We start from the raw sequence: 15,587 nt of genomic DNA, 5'->3' as shown, positions 1-15,587 counted from the left end.
TCCAGTTGCCCTGCTGGACCATTGCTTGGATGTGCCGCAGTCTACTGCGCATCCAAGCACTCTTAGTAGGGCGGGTGTCAGCGGGTACCTGTAGCGGGTACCTGGACATTTTTTTCACCAAACCCAAGACACCCGCACCCGTACCTGCTACCCGCCAGCGGGTAGCTGCTATGCCCTAGCAGGTACCTGCAACAGGTAGCGGGTACCCGCCAACAGGTACCTTATGCCATCTCTAAAAAGTGACTTCTCAAGAAATGGATCTGCACAAGGATTCACACGGCTGTATTGCTTGTAAATCCTATGGACTAACAAAGCTGCATGCTTTCTAGGTTGTATGTAAATTGACACATTGTATGTACATAAGCTAAGATCACCACTGTGCTTCCCTCTGGCCAAATGTGGATCCACACAAGGATCTTCCAAACTTAAGACATGGTTTGGAATTTTGTTTTGCTGCCTTGACCCAGATTCCTGCACACTTTTGCCACTAGGGATTGCAGTCTTTGGATTGAGAGGCTGGAACAGGTGTCAAAATTTGCGCATTTATCAAGGCTACAAGACTGTCTATTCAGTTTTCTTTCATTGTTTTTATTACAACTTATAGGGCTGTATTTTTATTTTTTGCACTGAATATCAATTCTGCTCCTGCCAAAATTGAGGGATAGCAAGGAAGCCTCTCCTACAGAGAGTGCTCCGTGTGGGTCCCCCGGACCTCTGTTTGAGTGGCTTTGTTAAGCTGGGCGCAGTGGGGCGCCTCATGCAAACATCAACTTCAAAACAACCGCCCGGCTCGCACAAACTGCCCCTTACACATCCAGGTTAGCTCGAGCTCTCCTTCCCCAAACAACCCCTCACGCTGATCAACATGGTCTGGTATGCACACTCACGGGAGTGTTCTGTTTGAGCAGTGGTCACGGAAAAAGGGAAGGACTCTGGGCCCTCTCGTGCAAGAAGACCAGGATGGACGGGGACGTGCAGCTGAGCCTTTGGCGGCGGCGGCAAGGAGGATGCGGAGCGTTGGTTGGAGGCCTGGCGGGTTCTGGGCCCAGACACATATACAGCGGGGGTACTTCCTGCCCCACCCGTTTGTGGAACTGATGACAGGAGGGTAATCCGTGGAACCAAAAAGGATTGGCTTGTTAACCCCTTGGTAAGCCTGTTGGCTCCATGACATGGTTTTTTTTCCACGTCAAACCAATGGGCTTCACACTTTTCCCCCTTGGTTCCACAATGTGCCTTCCTGGAACGTGTGGAGACCCCGTCAGCTTGTTGCTCACATTGGTTCCACGGCATTAGAGATGGCAATCGGTACCCGGGTACCCGCCACGTGTCCGGGTACTGCCTGCTTTTTTGGCCCAAAACAGATACCCGTACCTGTACTTGGCACCCGTGGCGGTGGTACCCGGGTCTTCCTGGCGGGTACCGGCGGTACCCGGGTCTTTCTGGCGGGTACCGCCGGTACCTGCCAAGTTGTTTTTTGTAGATATGTGCCTGCTCGCCGAGGGGGATCCCTCTCGGGCTTCTGCAAGCTGGTATCAGTATACCTGCCGCCGAGAGAGGATTTATACCTACTCACCGAGAGAGATTTCTCTTGGCGAGCACTGGTATACACACACCAGCTCGCCGAGAGGCATTCCTCTTGGCGAGCTGGTGGGTGTATACCTGCTTGCCGAGAGGAATCCCTCTTGGCGAGCTGGTGTGTGTATACCAGTGCTCACCAAGAGGAATCCCTCTCAGCGAGCTGGTGTGTGTATACCAGTGCTCACCAAGAGGAATCCCTCTCGGCGAGCTGGTGTGTGTACACCAGCTCTCCGAACTCTTGGCGAGCTGGTGTGTGTACACCTGCTCTCTGACCTCTTGGCGAGCTGGTGTGTGCATACCTGCTCTCCGACCTCTCGGCGAGCTGGTGTGTGCATACCTGCTTGCCAAGAGGAATCCCTCTTGGCGGGCTGGTGGGCGTATACCTGCTTGCCAAGAGGAATCCCTAATCCCTCTCGGCAAGCTGGTGGCGCTGCAGCCGGGAATATCACACAGGACTTGCACCAGAAGGGGGTCGGGGACATACACAGCGGAAAAGAGGTAGCAGTATTGGCGGGTATCAAGTGGCGGTACCCGGGTACCCGCCTAAAAATCACACAAAAACCAACACCTGTACCTGTACTTGGCACCCGCGACCCTGATGAGTACCCGCCGGCGGGTGCCGGGTACCGCCGCGCGGGTACCCGTTTGCCATCTCTAATGTAGTGTATAGCGGCAGAGAATAGCAATGTGAAATGGCTGACACTGGGGGCATCTCAATGTTGCTGCGGTCCGCAGCGACATCTGACAATTCAGTGGGGATTTGAACCCTGCGCAACAAGTGTTGCAGCAACACTTGGCCGGCCGTCCATCAGCCAGCACTGCCAGAATAATTGACTGGGCTGAGGTTATCCCAGTTAAACTGGGATGCAATCAACCAATTCAAACTTGGGTGATCTCAACTGATGAAACATAAATCCAAGGTACCCCCCTTGGGTTTATATTTAATTGGTTGAGATCAACCAAGTTTAAATTGGTTGAGTGCATCCCAGTTAAACTGGGATGACTTCAACCCAGCCAAATATGCTGGAAGTGCAGCCACCGGGGTTATGTACACACACCACACCTCTTGATGGCTGGCACAAGGTCCGGTCGTTGGGAGGTGTCCACACTCCTCTTGATGGCCAGCACAAGGACCGGCCATTGGGAGGAGTCCTTGTGCTGGCCATTGAGAGTTGTCCACACTCCTCTCAATGACCAGCGTAACAACTGGTCATTGGGAGGAGGAGTTCACACTCCTCTAAATGACCAGCACAAGGACCGGTCATTGGGAGGAGGAATCCATACTCCTCTCAATGCCAACACAGGCCAGCATTGAGAGGAGTACATGCACCTCAATGCCTGCTCTGTGCCGTCCATCAAGAGAAGTGTGTATGTACTCCTCCCAATGACCGGGCCTTGGGCCAGCAATTGAGAGGAGTGCGTACTACTCTCAGTGACTGGTTGTTGTGCAGGCCAGCAAGAGGTGTCTGTACTCCTCTTGACGCCAGTGTGTGCTGGCATCAAGAGGAGTGTGGACTCCTCCCAATGACCGGTCCATGAGCTGGTCACTGAGAGGAGAGAGAGGAGTGTGTAATCCTCTTGATGGCCGGCACAAGGACCAGTCGTTGAGAGGTTCTTACGTACTGCTAAGGCTGTAACCCGGGGTTTGGGTTGGGGCATGAGGCTCAGCCCACACCCTGAACCCCAAATTTCCCAAGGTATGCCCTGAGCCCCAAGGCATACCAACCATTCTTATTGGATTTCCAATGGGCCCCGGGCCTGGCTGGCCTTCATAAGGATTTGCTACTTGGCTTTTGGCAATTTCATGCCACCTTCATTGTGTAGTTTATTGAGATCTTATTTAATTGCACGCTCTTAGAACCAGTAGTAGTAAAAACTAAAAACAATGAAAGTTAATAAATTGTTGTAAACATGAATCAATATATAATCAGCTAATGAGGTTTACCTATGATGGTGCAATTGATAGTGACGACAGACTATTTGAGAGGGTGTGAAGTTTTAAGGATAATGAAAACTAGAAATAAAACAATAGCACTGAGTTGACAAGAATGACCAAGAACAATTTGAACAGAAAAACCATCTACCTATCCTCCTCCCCCTGAAAGGTTATACTCTTCACAATTGACACTTACAGATGTTATTGGCTGACACTGAGTGAATTGTTTACGCGTTCAGGATGAGTGTTGATACTAGATGGTTTGATATCAACGACTTTACCTTGGTCAATTCCAACATTGAGCTTTGATGAGTTGATTGAGTGGTTTTTTATTCTTCTTGTCTTGAGTCTGTAAGTTGGTTCCGGTTTCTGATTCTGAGTTCTACGTGTTGGAATGCTCTTGAGATGTAATTTGATTTCATGTGACATGTGAATGACATTTCATCCAACACTCCCCCTAAATGTCCTTCACATTCACCATATGTAGTTGTTGAATTGCTGTGTCAATCTTTGTCAGAGTCCCGTTTGGGCTCTTCACTGAAGGCCAAGTAGGTGGCGCAGAGAACTCGTCTCGGAGGTTCTAGTGCCCAACAGTGGTGAATCGCAGGGGAAAGGAGAGCAAGCTTTGAGATATCAGTATCTCTGCCATCTACAACTGAGAGAAAAGAGGAGGAGAGATGAGAAGAGAGAAAGAGGACATACCTAGCTTTGAGAGATCAGTATCTCTGCAGAGCTAGGTAGGTGAGGAGGAGCCGGGACTATATGGGTCCTGCTCTGTGTCTTGTGATATTTGTGTGACACCTTGGGAGGGGGCTCACAATCTTATCGGGCCCAAGGGATTTTGTGAGTATGTTGGCAGTCATCTTGTTGGTTGACACTTGCTTCACAATTAACCATTTCTTCTGGAATTGGTTGCAAACATATTGATAAAGTACGTCAATATGCTTTGAATTTGGATTCAAATGTATTTCCAGACTGATGCAATTTGCGCCAGAATTATCATTGGAAATTATTGGTGTGGTAATCTTGATGTTCATTTCTTGGATCAAGTTTGACAGCCATCTGATTTGCTTGGCGCATACATTAATGGAGATAAATTTGGCTTCTGTTGTTGATTGTACAACAACAGGCTGTTTCTTTGTCAACCAACACACTGGGTTGCCTAGAAAGTCAACAAAATATCTGGAGATTGACTTGCAAGACGGCATGATATTTGAATAGTCAGCATCTGCCCAGCCAATGAGATGCGCGGAGTGCAATGAGGACTGCTTAGGGCCTGTACCATGGGCCTCAATTTTGAAAAATTTCAACTTTTTTTGCCCTGTACACAAAAATTGAAAACTAGCAGAGGGTTCAAATGTTGAAATTCTTCACATTTGGGCTCAAGCCTACATTTTGGCCAGGCTCCAAACTTAGTGAAGTCCCTCAATCGGAGGCGCGGGAGCGCTGTCGCGAAGCAACCCTCCAAAGGAGGGACTTGCGCCCTACCTCGCAAAAGAGTAGGCAGCAGAAATCCCATTTGGCTGGGGAAAACTTTCAAAATTTTCAACTCTTTATATCTTGACTCAGCTATAGACTATCAAAATTCTGAGTAGACAGTTTTGTCTGCCTACATCAGCACTTGCACCTGCCACCTTCCTGAGGTTGGATCCCTCCAAAAAATCTCTTGAATCCCAAATGAAACAAAAAGGAGTTCATGGGTTTTGGGAGGGCATTGTTCAAACAGGCCTTGGTCAAAGCCATACTTTTGACGGCTGTCAAAACTTAACAGCTCTTAATTTTTTTTTTAAAAAATCCAGTTCAACTGTTACAGATAAAAGAAAGATACCAGCAGAGAGCCATGCTTCTTGGCTATCTCTTGAAGCAGCTGACTTGGCCCCAGCTGTCCTTGCATAGCTACAATGGAGGGACAAGCGAAAAACGCTGAAAACAGACGTCTGCTGCCTATTGTTTTGCGAGGTAGGGCATAAGTCCCTCCTTCAGAGGTTCGCTTTGCGACAGCGCTCCCGCGCCTCCAATTGAGGGACTTAGCTAAGTTTGGCCAGGCTCAGTTTTTGTCCCAAGAAATTTTGAGGCAAATAAATTTGGAAAATTTCAATTTCCACTTAGTCTTGCAAATATGTAAACCAAGTGATTTTGTGCTTTGAAGATACTGCAAGAGATGTTTGACAAGAAAACAGTGTGTGTGAGTTGGCCCAGATGTGTACCGGGCTAGCTGATTCACTGTGAATTGAATATCTGGTCTAGTATGTAATGCCACATGGTTGAGGCTTCCAACAACTTTTTGCATTGTTGTAACATCAAATGGTGTGTCTGGTTTGACCAACAGGTTGTGAATATTAGGTGGAGCAGGAGTCTTGACTCTTTTTGAGTTCTTCATGCCAAAATCTTCAATGATATTTGAGATTATATTTGAGTGATGTATGATAAGTATGTTGCATCAGCCAAGTTGTAATCTTGAGTTTATGCGTCTTTTGAAGCTCGTCAAGGAACACTTTCACCAAGGTTTCTGATTCCCCCACAATCAGCCCGTCATCTACATGCATATATAGAAGCAATGTCTTATTTTTGTTTGCGAAAAGAGTGTCATCAGCATTTAGCGGGAACATGCCGATTGAGTGAAGAGTTTTTACCAGATGGGCTTTGCAGCAGTGTGACTCCTGCTTGGTCCTGTACAGTGATTTCTTGAGTTTCCATACCCAATGTTTCTTTCCAGGCTCTTCGGAACCTTTGACCTGGCGAACATATACAGGTGCGCGCCAGCAGTCGCCCCTAAAATGCCAGAAGCTGTCGCCTTTGGCTGCGGGCGCCAAGGCGCCTGGCTTTTCTTGGTAAAATTGTAAAATGGCTGGTTTTTCGCACTTTTCATACTTGGGGTCTTCTTACTTTTCTTTTTTCATTGAGCTAGTAATGGGTCTCCTTGAAGATGCAGTCCTATTTGAGACTTCATTTTCAATGTGCTTGGCAAAATTTTATTTTGAGTTTTGGTCTTCATTGCGGCCATCATTAGGGGGGTTCATGTTAGCCTGATTTTGGCTGCTTGTCACGTGATGGATGGTTTCAAATCTCATGCACGCTTCCTGCATAAACTTAAAAAAAAACTGCATAAGAATTCCCTTCCACAAGGCCTTTACAGGGGAGGTCTTGCTGAGAACTCTATTCATTTTCTAGAATATCCATACATAGACCTAGGGCTGGCCCCCGTTCCCGGCCTCTCCGGGTATACCCGCGGTCTGCCCCGCGGGTGTAGGGCTCCGGGACGCCTCTTTGACTGGATCGTACCCAGCCTACCCGGCAGGTACGGTCCACGGGCAGCCTCAGAAATACCCGCGGGGATATTGGGTACATATTAGGAAGGTCATGTTCAGGTGCGCTGCGGCTACCAATCTGCACCTGCGTGGAGGAAGTGAGCAAAAAAAAATGCACATATCAAAAGTACAGAGGTCCCTCAGCCCGGAGTGGGGCCCTCATGGCTCATGGGCGCAAAGTGGGTGCATTAGCTCTGGGCGTTTACAGGCCTTACCCGTGGGAATTGGGAACGGGTCACGGGTATACCCGCGGGCTGGCGGGTATACCCGTAGCCCGGCTGCCCCGCAGGTACCCTGTTCCCGTTCCCGATATCCGCGGGTAAGGCTTGGGCTGCTTGATTTTGGTACCCAAGTGACGGGTATACCCGGGGGACGAGCGCCGGGCTAGCTCAAAGTGGCCGGGTACCCCGCGGGATCCAGCCCTACATAGACCTGCATGAGCAGCCATCAATTTTTAGCAAGTTTTTTAGACTGATTTTGAAATCAGGCTAACAGGAACCCCCTATTGAAAATAGTCCAAACCTCCAGCAGCATGAGGAACAATCTGCAGGAGACCAATAGCAAGTTTGTTCAGCAATTCTGAATTTACCATGCGAGCCAGTACTGTAGTGGGTTATTAGAGGTATTTCAGTCGAAATGATAAAGCACATTGTAGTAGCAACAGTGAAACGGTACGGTACATGTATTGGTATTTATTGGTATTGGTAGAGTCCAATACACTGTATTGGTAGAGTCCAATACACTGTATTGGTAGAGTCCAATACACTGTATTGGTAGAGTCCAATACACTGTATTGGTAGAGTCCAATACACTGTATTGGTAGAGTCCAATACACTGTATTGGTATTGGATCAAGTCACCAAACCAATACAATCCATGGTATTGTATTGCCAATACATTCTGATACAATACATGTAAGGGTCCGGTGGACCCTCACTGAAGACGACAAGGAAAAGGGACGAGGCCGGAGCCTTGGGGAACTTTCTAGTTCCAAAAGGTGGGGGACTCGATTGCAATGGGCCAGCCGGGAGAGAGGAAAGCTCTCTCTGGTAAGTACAACTAGACAGAATGAGAGAAAATGGAAAGGAGCTTACCTAGCTGGGAAAGAGGAAAGCTCTCTGCCGGACTAGGGAAGCAGAGAGTGAAGACTAAGTACAAGGGAGAACTAGGTTTATGTAATCTGGTGACATGTCTGTGAAAGCCTATGAGGAGCAGGGCTTACAATACAATACAAGTGTATTGCTGGGTGGGGCCATTGGATTGAGCGCCAATTGCCCAGAAAATGTGTTGTTTTTTTAAATACAATACCACCATATTGTATTTTTTTTCAATACAATACATAGTATTGAATTCTGATGTATCAAAAAAACAATACTATATGTAGTATTGGGCAATACCCTTCCTGTATTGTATTGTTTCACCATTGGTAGTAGCAATCAAAAGCATCTTTAAGAAGAGGGCCATCTGTGATTGAGATCACATCATTGATGGTCCTGGGACTTGAGAACTTGATTCAATCCTTTTTTCAACAAGTGATACTCTTTCCCAGCCCCCCTTTTTTTTAAGTGTAATTTTGCCTTTGGTATTGCACACTATGAATATCATGAAATATACCTACAAGCATTTTTTTTATTTATGTTTGTAGTTTGTTTTTTCCAGTACTTGTTTCTATGGGGCCAAGTTCTGTAGAGGATTTGGTAATCTTAACAACTAGGGACAATGATTTTTGATGTGGGTTTGTGGGGTGGATGGGGTGCAACCATTTTTCAGGTTGATTCAATTGGGTAACAGCTATTGAAATGTAAAAGTTTTTTATACATGTAAAGATGACAACTAATAAGTGGGTTGAAGGTTGAATGGGTGGTGTGTAGTTGTCCAAGCGCGGAAGTGGTAGCGGCCAGGGGTTGGGTCCACCGGGATTTGAACACCGGACTTGTCACTCTCTTTGAAGTGATTATACTATTGTGATTCCATGAATGCTTGGACAGATTTCTGAGCTGTGAACTCAAAATCATGGGATCCTGACATTTGAGTTCAGGTTTTCACCCTTCCTGCTGGGCAACAATAATGGGCTTACATGCCAAGTTTACAGCTGTGTTGGTCAGAAAACCAAAATTTTACCGGTGCTGTGGCTCAAAGGCCATAACTTTAGCCCCCTGAAAATCTTGAATTGTTCAAGCTTAAGTGGAATCAAAAATTGAGGCTTTGTTTGGAGCCAATATAAATATAGGTGATATAATCATTGGTTAATTCAATGAAAACTACAAAATTCAACATAAAGCCTCCAAATATTTTTTCTAGGCAACCTACAATACTGGTCTCTTCAATTATGAAGTCAGATTCAACTGATTCAGCCATATTCAGTACTGTAGTACCATTATATTGCTTTTGACCAAAACAAAGCAATATGATGGTATTATGGTGCTGAAGATGGCTGAGTCAGTTAAATCTGACTTCATAGTTGATGAGACCAGTACTGTAGGTTTCCTGCAAAAAAAATTGGATTCTTTATGTTGAGTTTTGTATTTTTTATTGAATTTACAAATGATCATATCACCTATATTTATATTGGCTCCAAACGGGGCCTAAAATATGTCGTTGCAGGGGAGACACCGAGCTTCCGTGGGTGATGGTTACCGCTTATAGGCCATCTGGACCCCATTCCCAGCCCTTGGTCTTCCTGGGTGCGGGCCAACCCCCACTTTTGAGAAAAAGTGCGCGCCTGGCTGCGCGGGTGCGGGGCGGGCGCACCTAGGCGCGCCATGGGTGGCACCGACAACCATACCCATATAAGAACTTTGTCTCTCCTGACTGGGAGGGACTTTTGCCTTATCGGTGAAATTTGCCCTGCAACAGCCTATGTTATGTGCTCCAGGTTTGCGGTTCAGGGTCGCAAGTGATCCCGGAAACGATGGAGAATGTCCTGGCCCATTGCTTGTTCACACTCAAGCGCAACAATAAGTCAGTCATTCTCCCCAGGCTTATCAGGCCAAGTCTCTAGCAAGTGGCCGGAAAGCCAGGTTTTCCGGTGAAAACTGCTGTTGCACCCGCCACGCTGCTATAATACAAGCCCGTTGTCGCGTGTTTGGTGGCTTTTGGTGGTCACTTTGACCGACCACGCCAATATAGCGTGCGTTAGCGGCCGAGGAAAGCCAGCCGTCAGACACGCCGTCAACGTCTCAATGCCCCCGACGATCCACAGTTCAGGCAACTGAGCTCGAGTGTCGCCGGCGATCTGACAGCCCGGCGTTCAACCTCCCGATAGCTTCCATCCCCCGTCAATCTGTCATCGTGCACCTCATCTGGGCCTAAGATTACGAAACAAAGCTGCAAGGAAATGTTCTCATCTGTTCTCATCTGGACGGAAGAGAACGGTTGTGTGACATCGTGTTCAAAATATTTAAATACGGCCTTCTGCCTGGCTAAATAACTGCAATGGGGCACCGGTGCTTCGCCCTTCCCCATTTCTCTCCTACGATACGATCTGAAAGTCACACTCGTTTAACCAAATTGTCTACATACTTCACAGTGAGTCAAAATTCCTTCTTATCCAACAAAAAACGAGCGGCCAATCGCTAGTGAACTCGGAGTGATTGAAGCCTTTTCTTCTTCTTTTACGAATTACACCTGGGTACACTCTAACATCCCCTCTCTTCCCACTCAGTAGATATGCAATCGGCAAGATCAATCATCGTTTTTGTGATCATAAGGTTGGCTCTTTTCGGGCTCCTCTTCAGTAATCAGGGCTCGGCGACCAGGTTTTGGTGCAAAAACCGAAACTATGCTTACGGAGAATGCTAATATTATGGGAATTTCAGAGGCACTGGGATACAGGAGACCAGTGAGTGCAATCAGGCTTCTTTTGCTACTTTGTATTCTTTGGTTTTTCATCTCCGTTGACCTCAAATGATTCCGTCTCTGATGATGATGATGATCGCGGTGGAATGAACAGTGGGGCCTGCCGAGGGGACAGGCGTACATACCTGTCCAGATGACCAGCGTCCGTATTGCTGCAGCAAGCAGGGCTCGCCAAATGGGGTAAGTGGGAGCTCACACACAATCACTTCATTGATTGTCTCTGACTTCACCATCTTTGAGGGACATAGCACGATGCAGTGGCAGCATTTCTTCAGAATTTTTGCACTACAAAGCTTGTGGACGCGGCCCCTGTCGTGGTCAATCCTTAGTCATTCGAAATTTCTTTTACCCAAGTTGCTGGATTCTAAGGTGCTATCTCTTGTCCTTGAGATATCAACCAGCTTATCCGTTTGATGTGTAAACGGGGGTTTGTCATGTTCCTTTTCCTGTTCTCTATCCCGCATGATACTCGGCTCTTCAGAGTGATCTCAGTCGAAGTCTTGCACCCTGGACTCTTGCAAGATAGTCAAGCTTGACTAATACAATTGGCCTTCATATTTACATATCATGTTCACTGCTTCAATTATGAAGAGCAGACAATTCGGGTGGGAGTGGGCCCAAACCTGCCAGACCGAGCAGTTCTTGCGCCAGTCGCACAAGTCCCTCCTTCGGAGGGTCCCTGCGGGATGGTGTCCCCCCTCCACATAGGGAGGGACTTAGCTATGTTAGAGACTTCTGTGAAGTTCAGTTGCTTGGGTCATTTTTGATGGCACCAGAGCCTGTCCCCCAATCATGCAATGGAGAGAACAAGAAATTCTCCTCCACTCACTCCCCACCCAGTGCTCCTCTCCTCTTTCTCTCTTGGCAGACATTAGAATACACATTGACTGATCTATGCAATATATTATCTCTTGATATTCTCTTGATAGTACAATGAAATTGCTAAAAAAAACATACTTCTTATCGCCTGAGTTGGTCCAGATTGAAACATCGAGGAGCGTAATTTCTTCGAGTGATGCAAGACAACGTGGCCGAGCGGTTAAGGCGATTGACTAGAATCTTGATTCCAAGACTTCCACAGTGGGTCTGCTATCAATTGGGATTTTCCCGCGTAGGTTCAAATCCTGCCGTTGTCGCTCTCTTTTTGCCTGTTGTTACCACCATCCTTTCATTACTACCAAGTGCTCTATGATTTGACACAAAGAGCGAGCTAGGCTACGTGTCCTGTCACTAGTTTATATGGGAAGATGGAGGATATATGAGGGCTTTTTATCTGTTGATCACACTGAGAGCATCTCCAACGGTCCCTGGATCGCGCAGACCCTGGGTCACGGCCCTGGACCACATGTAACGGGGTATCCCAGGCTCGGTCCACAGCGGACTCGCCAGAAATCGAGACCCGACAACAGGCTGGACCAACTCGTTGTCGGCAAGACCACACCTTGCCCGTCAAGCCACACAAGTAGATGACCAGCTCCTGGTCATCCTTTCGATCCTCGGAGTCAAACGCCCGGTCATCCTATCGATGACCGGCCATGCATTGATCCCGGTCATCAATAGGATGACCCGTGATTATATTGATGCCGGTCATTGGTCTCGATGTCCGCTCATCTATGTTGATGCCCGGCCATCGGCCTCGATGACCGGTCATGGGATCGATGACCAGTCATGGGCATCAATGACCGGTCATGGGTATCAATGACTATCGATGCCCGGTCATCGGCTTTGATGACCGGTCATGGGTATCGTTGACAGGTCATCCTATCGATGACAGGTCATCCTATCGATGACCGGTCATGGGTATCAATGACCGGTCATCTTATTGATGACCAGTCATGGGTATCAACGACCGGTCATCCTACCAATGACCTGATGTGAGGATGGGCCGGTAGGTGATGTAGCGTTAGGTGTAGCATGTGTGGGGTGCGAGGTGCGGCCCAAGAGGGCCGAGTGTCGGGTTGGAGCAGACTCGCCACAAGTGGAGGGCTGTGGCGAGTTGAGGCGACTCGGGAGGCGTTTGGCGAGTCGTGTAGCGAGTCCGTTGGACCCCGAAAACTCGCCCGACTCGCTAAATTGGGGTCGCGAGTCCCGCTTTAGCGAGTCCGTTGGAGATGCTCTGAATCTCGCTGGTTCGGCGAAGAATGCGAGACCGACAAAATCGGGGGCGACTCGCGGCCTCAAGGTCTTGCATTCTCTCATGATTGTTACCGACCTGTGTAAGCCCACAAGTCCTTTTCTTCACACTTTTCCTCTTGTTTTCTCTGCCCTCAAAAAAAGCTTAGACACAAACAAAGACACACACAACACAAAATCTATTGATCTAGATCTATATAAATATGTAAGAGGAGCGAGATGAGATTTTACATCTGTGTTCTTATATCATTTGTAAACCAGTTCTTCACTCCTATAAGAGAAAAAGACACAACGCAAGAGACATCGAGATATATCATATGTAGAGACAGGAGTGAGGATTAGACGACTCGTTTGAAGTCGTTGTTGTCGATCTGGGCTTGGCGGGTGCGTTTCCAATGAGCCAAGATGCCTCTTTCTGGTCCGACTTGATGAGGAGGACTAGGGGCCGATTTCGGAGGAGGGGGAGACGAGTTTGAGATCGCAGCGGCGGCAAGAAGCGGCTGTTCCTTCTGCGCCTTTTGAGGGGGGTTGAGGGTAGGGGGAGAGTGTTGGGCCTCGATGGCAGCGATGCTCTGGTCGACAAACTGGATAGTCTGTTTGATCTCGTTAATCTGGTCGTCATAGGACGCCGTCTTGACCTGCTTGAGCTCCTCGGCGATCAGTTTCTGGAGGTCGAGATTGCGGGCGTGGGAGCCGACGATCTGGCTCCACTGTTTGCCGTCTTCCTGGGTCCGCAGAAGCTCGCCCAGTCCGTCCTTGAGTTTCCGCGGCAGGCCGATGCCTTGGAACGTCAGGGCGCTGTACAGCTGCACAAAGCTCGCCCCCGCCCGCCCGTACTCTAGCACATCCTCCGCCGCCCTGATCCCCCCACATCCGACTAAGGGTATCGTTCCCTCCGTGGCCGCGTACACAATCGATAGCGCTTTCAGCGCCAATGGCTTCAAGGGTGGTCCCGACAACCCGCCAGTCTCTTTGATCTCAGGCTCTACGTTTTTTTTTCGGGGCGGTTCTTGCGTCAGAATCGAATGGATCGGTAGTACGTGGAATCAGGAGTAAGATCGCTGCTTACCGCTGCCTGAGCCCGCCGGGCGACTGGTCGTCGTATTGCTGATGATGATTCCGTCAACTTTGGCCTGCTTAGCCACGGTGCCGATGTCAACCAATTCTTGTACGGAGAGATCCGGAGCGATCTTGACAAGGACGGCGGGACGGGTGGAGTTAGAATTGGTGGAAAAGGGGAGTTGGTCACGGGCGCGCACTACATCGGAGAGGAGACGGTCAAAGGCGTCCTTAGATTGAAGGCCACGAAGGCCGGGCGTATTGGGCGAGGAGACATTGACGACGAGAACGTCGGCGAGACTGCCGAAGCGCTCGACCCCCAGCCGGAAGTCATCGACTGACTCCGCCGGCGAATGCTTGTTTTTACCCAGGTTGATCCCGAGGACCTGGCCGACTCTCAACGATCGTGGGAGCTCGATCTCGTCCGCGATCTCGCCCAACGCCTGATCCAACGAGCCCGTCTGCGTCTCCGCCGATGAAGACGATGTGGGCACGACCAGATGGGTAAAGCCACTGTCTGCGTAGGCCGTTTGGACCGGATTCATGTTGTCGTACCGTGACAAAAGCGTGGAGTAGCCCAGGTGTCGATGCTGGTCTAGATAACTCAGCAGCCGATGTCGCAGCTTCGCGAGCACGGCCAAGTGGCCTTGCGAGTTGAACCCGTACCGGTTGACGATCGACTCCGTCGAGGGGATCCGGAACATCCTCGGCCTCGGATTCCCTGGCTGTTTCCCGTGTGTACATTTCATCATCAGAGAGCCAGCTCGGATTTGATCATATTTATTCGAAGATTATACTCAACTTGTGCTTCTGGAGTGATCGATCCAATCTCAACATATCCAAATCCGATATCGAATAGTCCATCCACTGCGTCGCCATCTTTGTCGAATCCAGCAGCCATTCCGATCGGATTGTTAAACTTTTTACCCCATAACTAAATGCAGAAAATGGGATGTGAATTTCTGAATGAATCAATGAATGTAGAGGGAGAGAAAAAGAAAGAGAACGGGGACAGACCTCGAATGATAAGAGCTCGTCGTTCGGTTGAGGAACGTCCCTGATCAGATGAATTTTGGAGAGCAGTTTGAGGATCCTGATTGCCAGATGATGGGCCTCTTCGGGGTCATCGTTGGTGATGAGCTTGATGATCGGAACGGTGAGCCAGGAATGGATGGTGGCCCTGGTATCTGTCAGATATGCATACGAGCCGATCACGGAACCGATGAGGACGAGGACCTTGGAGAAGTTGATGAGCCGTGTGGGTAGTGTGGTTCTTGTTACGGTTCCGGCTGACGTGAACAGTGTTCGACTGGCGGGCTCTCTGCTGATCGGCAGGCGTGCTGGTAGTCGAAGGCCCCTGCCTGCTGCTGTTGTTCTAGTTGATGCTGAGAGCAGTGAGAGTGCTGCTGGTCTGAGGTGGTTCATGTTGAGGTTCCGGGTGACCACCATCCTGCACTCACACTTCACCAAATGACGACATCTCCCTCTTCATCCCGAGCCCTGCCACAAACACCACCAAACATCACATGTAGCCTATCCATTGGCAACCGAAGATCTTACGCAAAATTCTCATTTTGCCTCGTTGAACTCATTAGCCCGGTTCAAGTTGGGCCTCGACCGGCAAGTTTTTAATTATTTACCTAAGACACACTTAACAACCTTTCAGCTTAAAAAATCAATTATCACGGCCATTTTATGCTCCCCATTTTATCG

The 15,587-nt window shown here is 48.6% G+C and overlaps 1 protein-coding gene across 1 annotated transcript; it reads right to left on the bottom strand.

Moving 5' to 3' along the window:
- Window positions 1-13,153: 13,153 nt before the first annotated feature.
- PtA15_14A306 (uncharacterized protein) lies at window positions 13,154-15,323 on the bottom strand (the record flags this gene model as incomplete). The annotated part of the gene is made up of 5 exons (XM_053163008.1): window positions 13,154-13,800; window positions 13,885-13,948; window positions 14,213-14,599; window positions 14,677-14,808; window positions 14,892-15,323. The coding sequence occupies 5 exons, from the start codon at window positions 15,321-15,323 to the stop codon at window positions 13,154-13,156; spliced, it is 1,662 nt and encodes a 553-aa protein (XP_053026977.1).
- Window positions 15,324-15,587: the final 264 nt, after the last annotated feature.

This window comes from Puccinia triticina, chromosome 14A (genome assembly GCF_026914185.1).
Source record: "Puccinia triticina chromosome 14A, complete sequence".
Classification (NCBI taxonomy): domain Eukaryota; kingdom Fungi; phylum Basidiomycota; class Pucciniomycetes; order Pucciniales; family Pucciniaceae; genus Puccinia; species Puccinia triticina.
The sequence above is the reverse complement of the archived record's forward strand: the minus strand, read 5'-3'. Positions and strand labels throughout refer to the sequence as shown.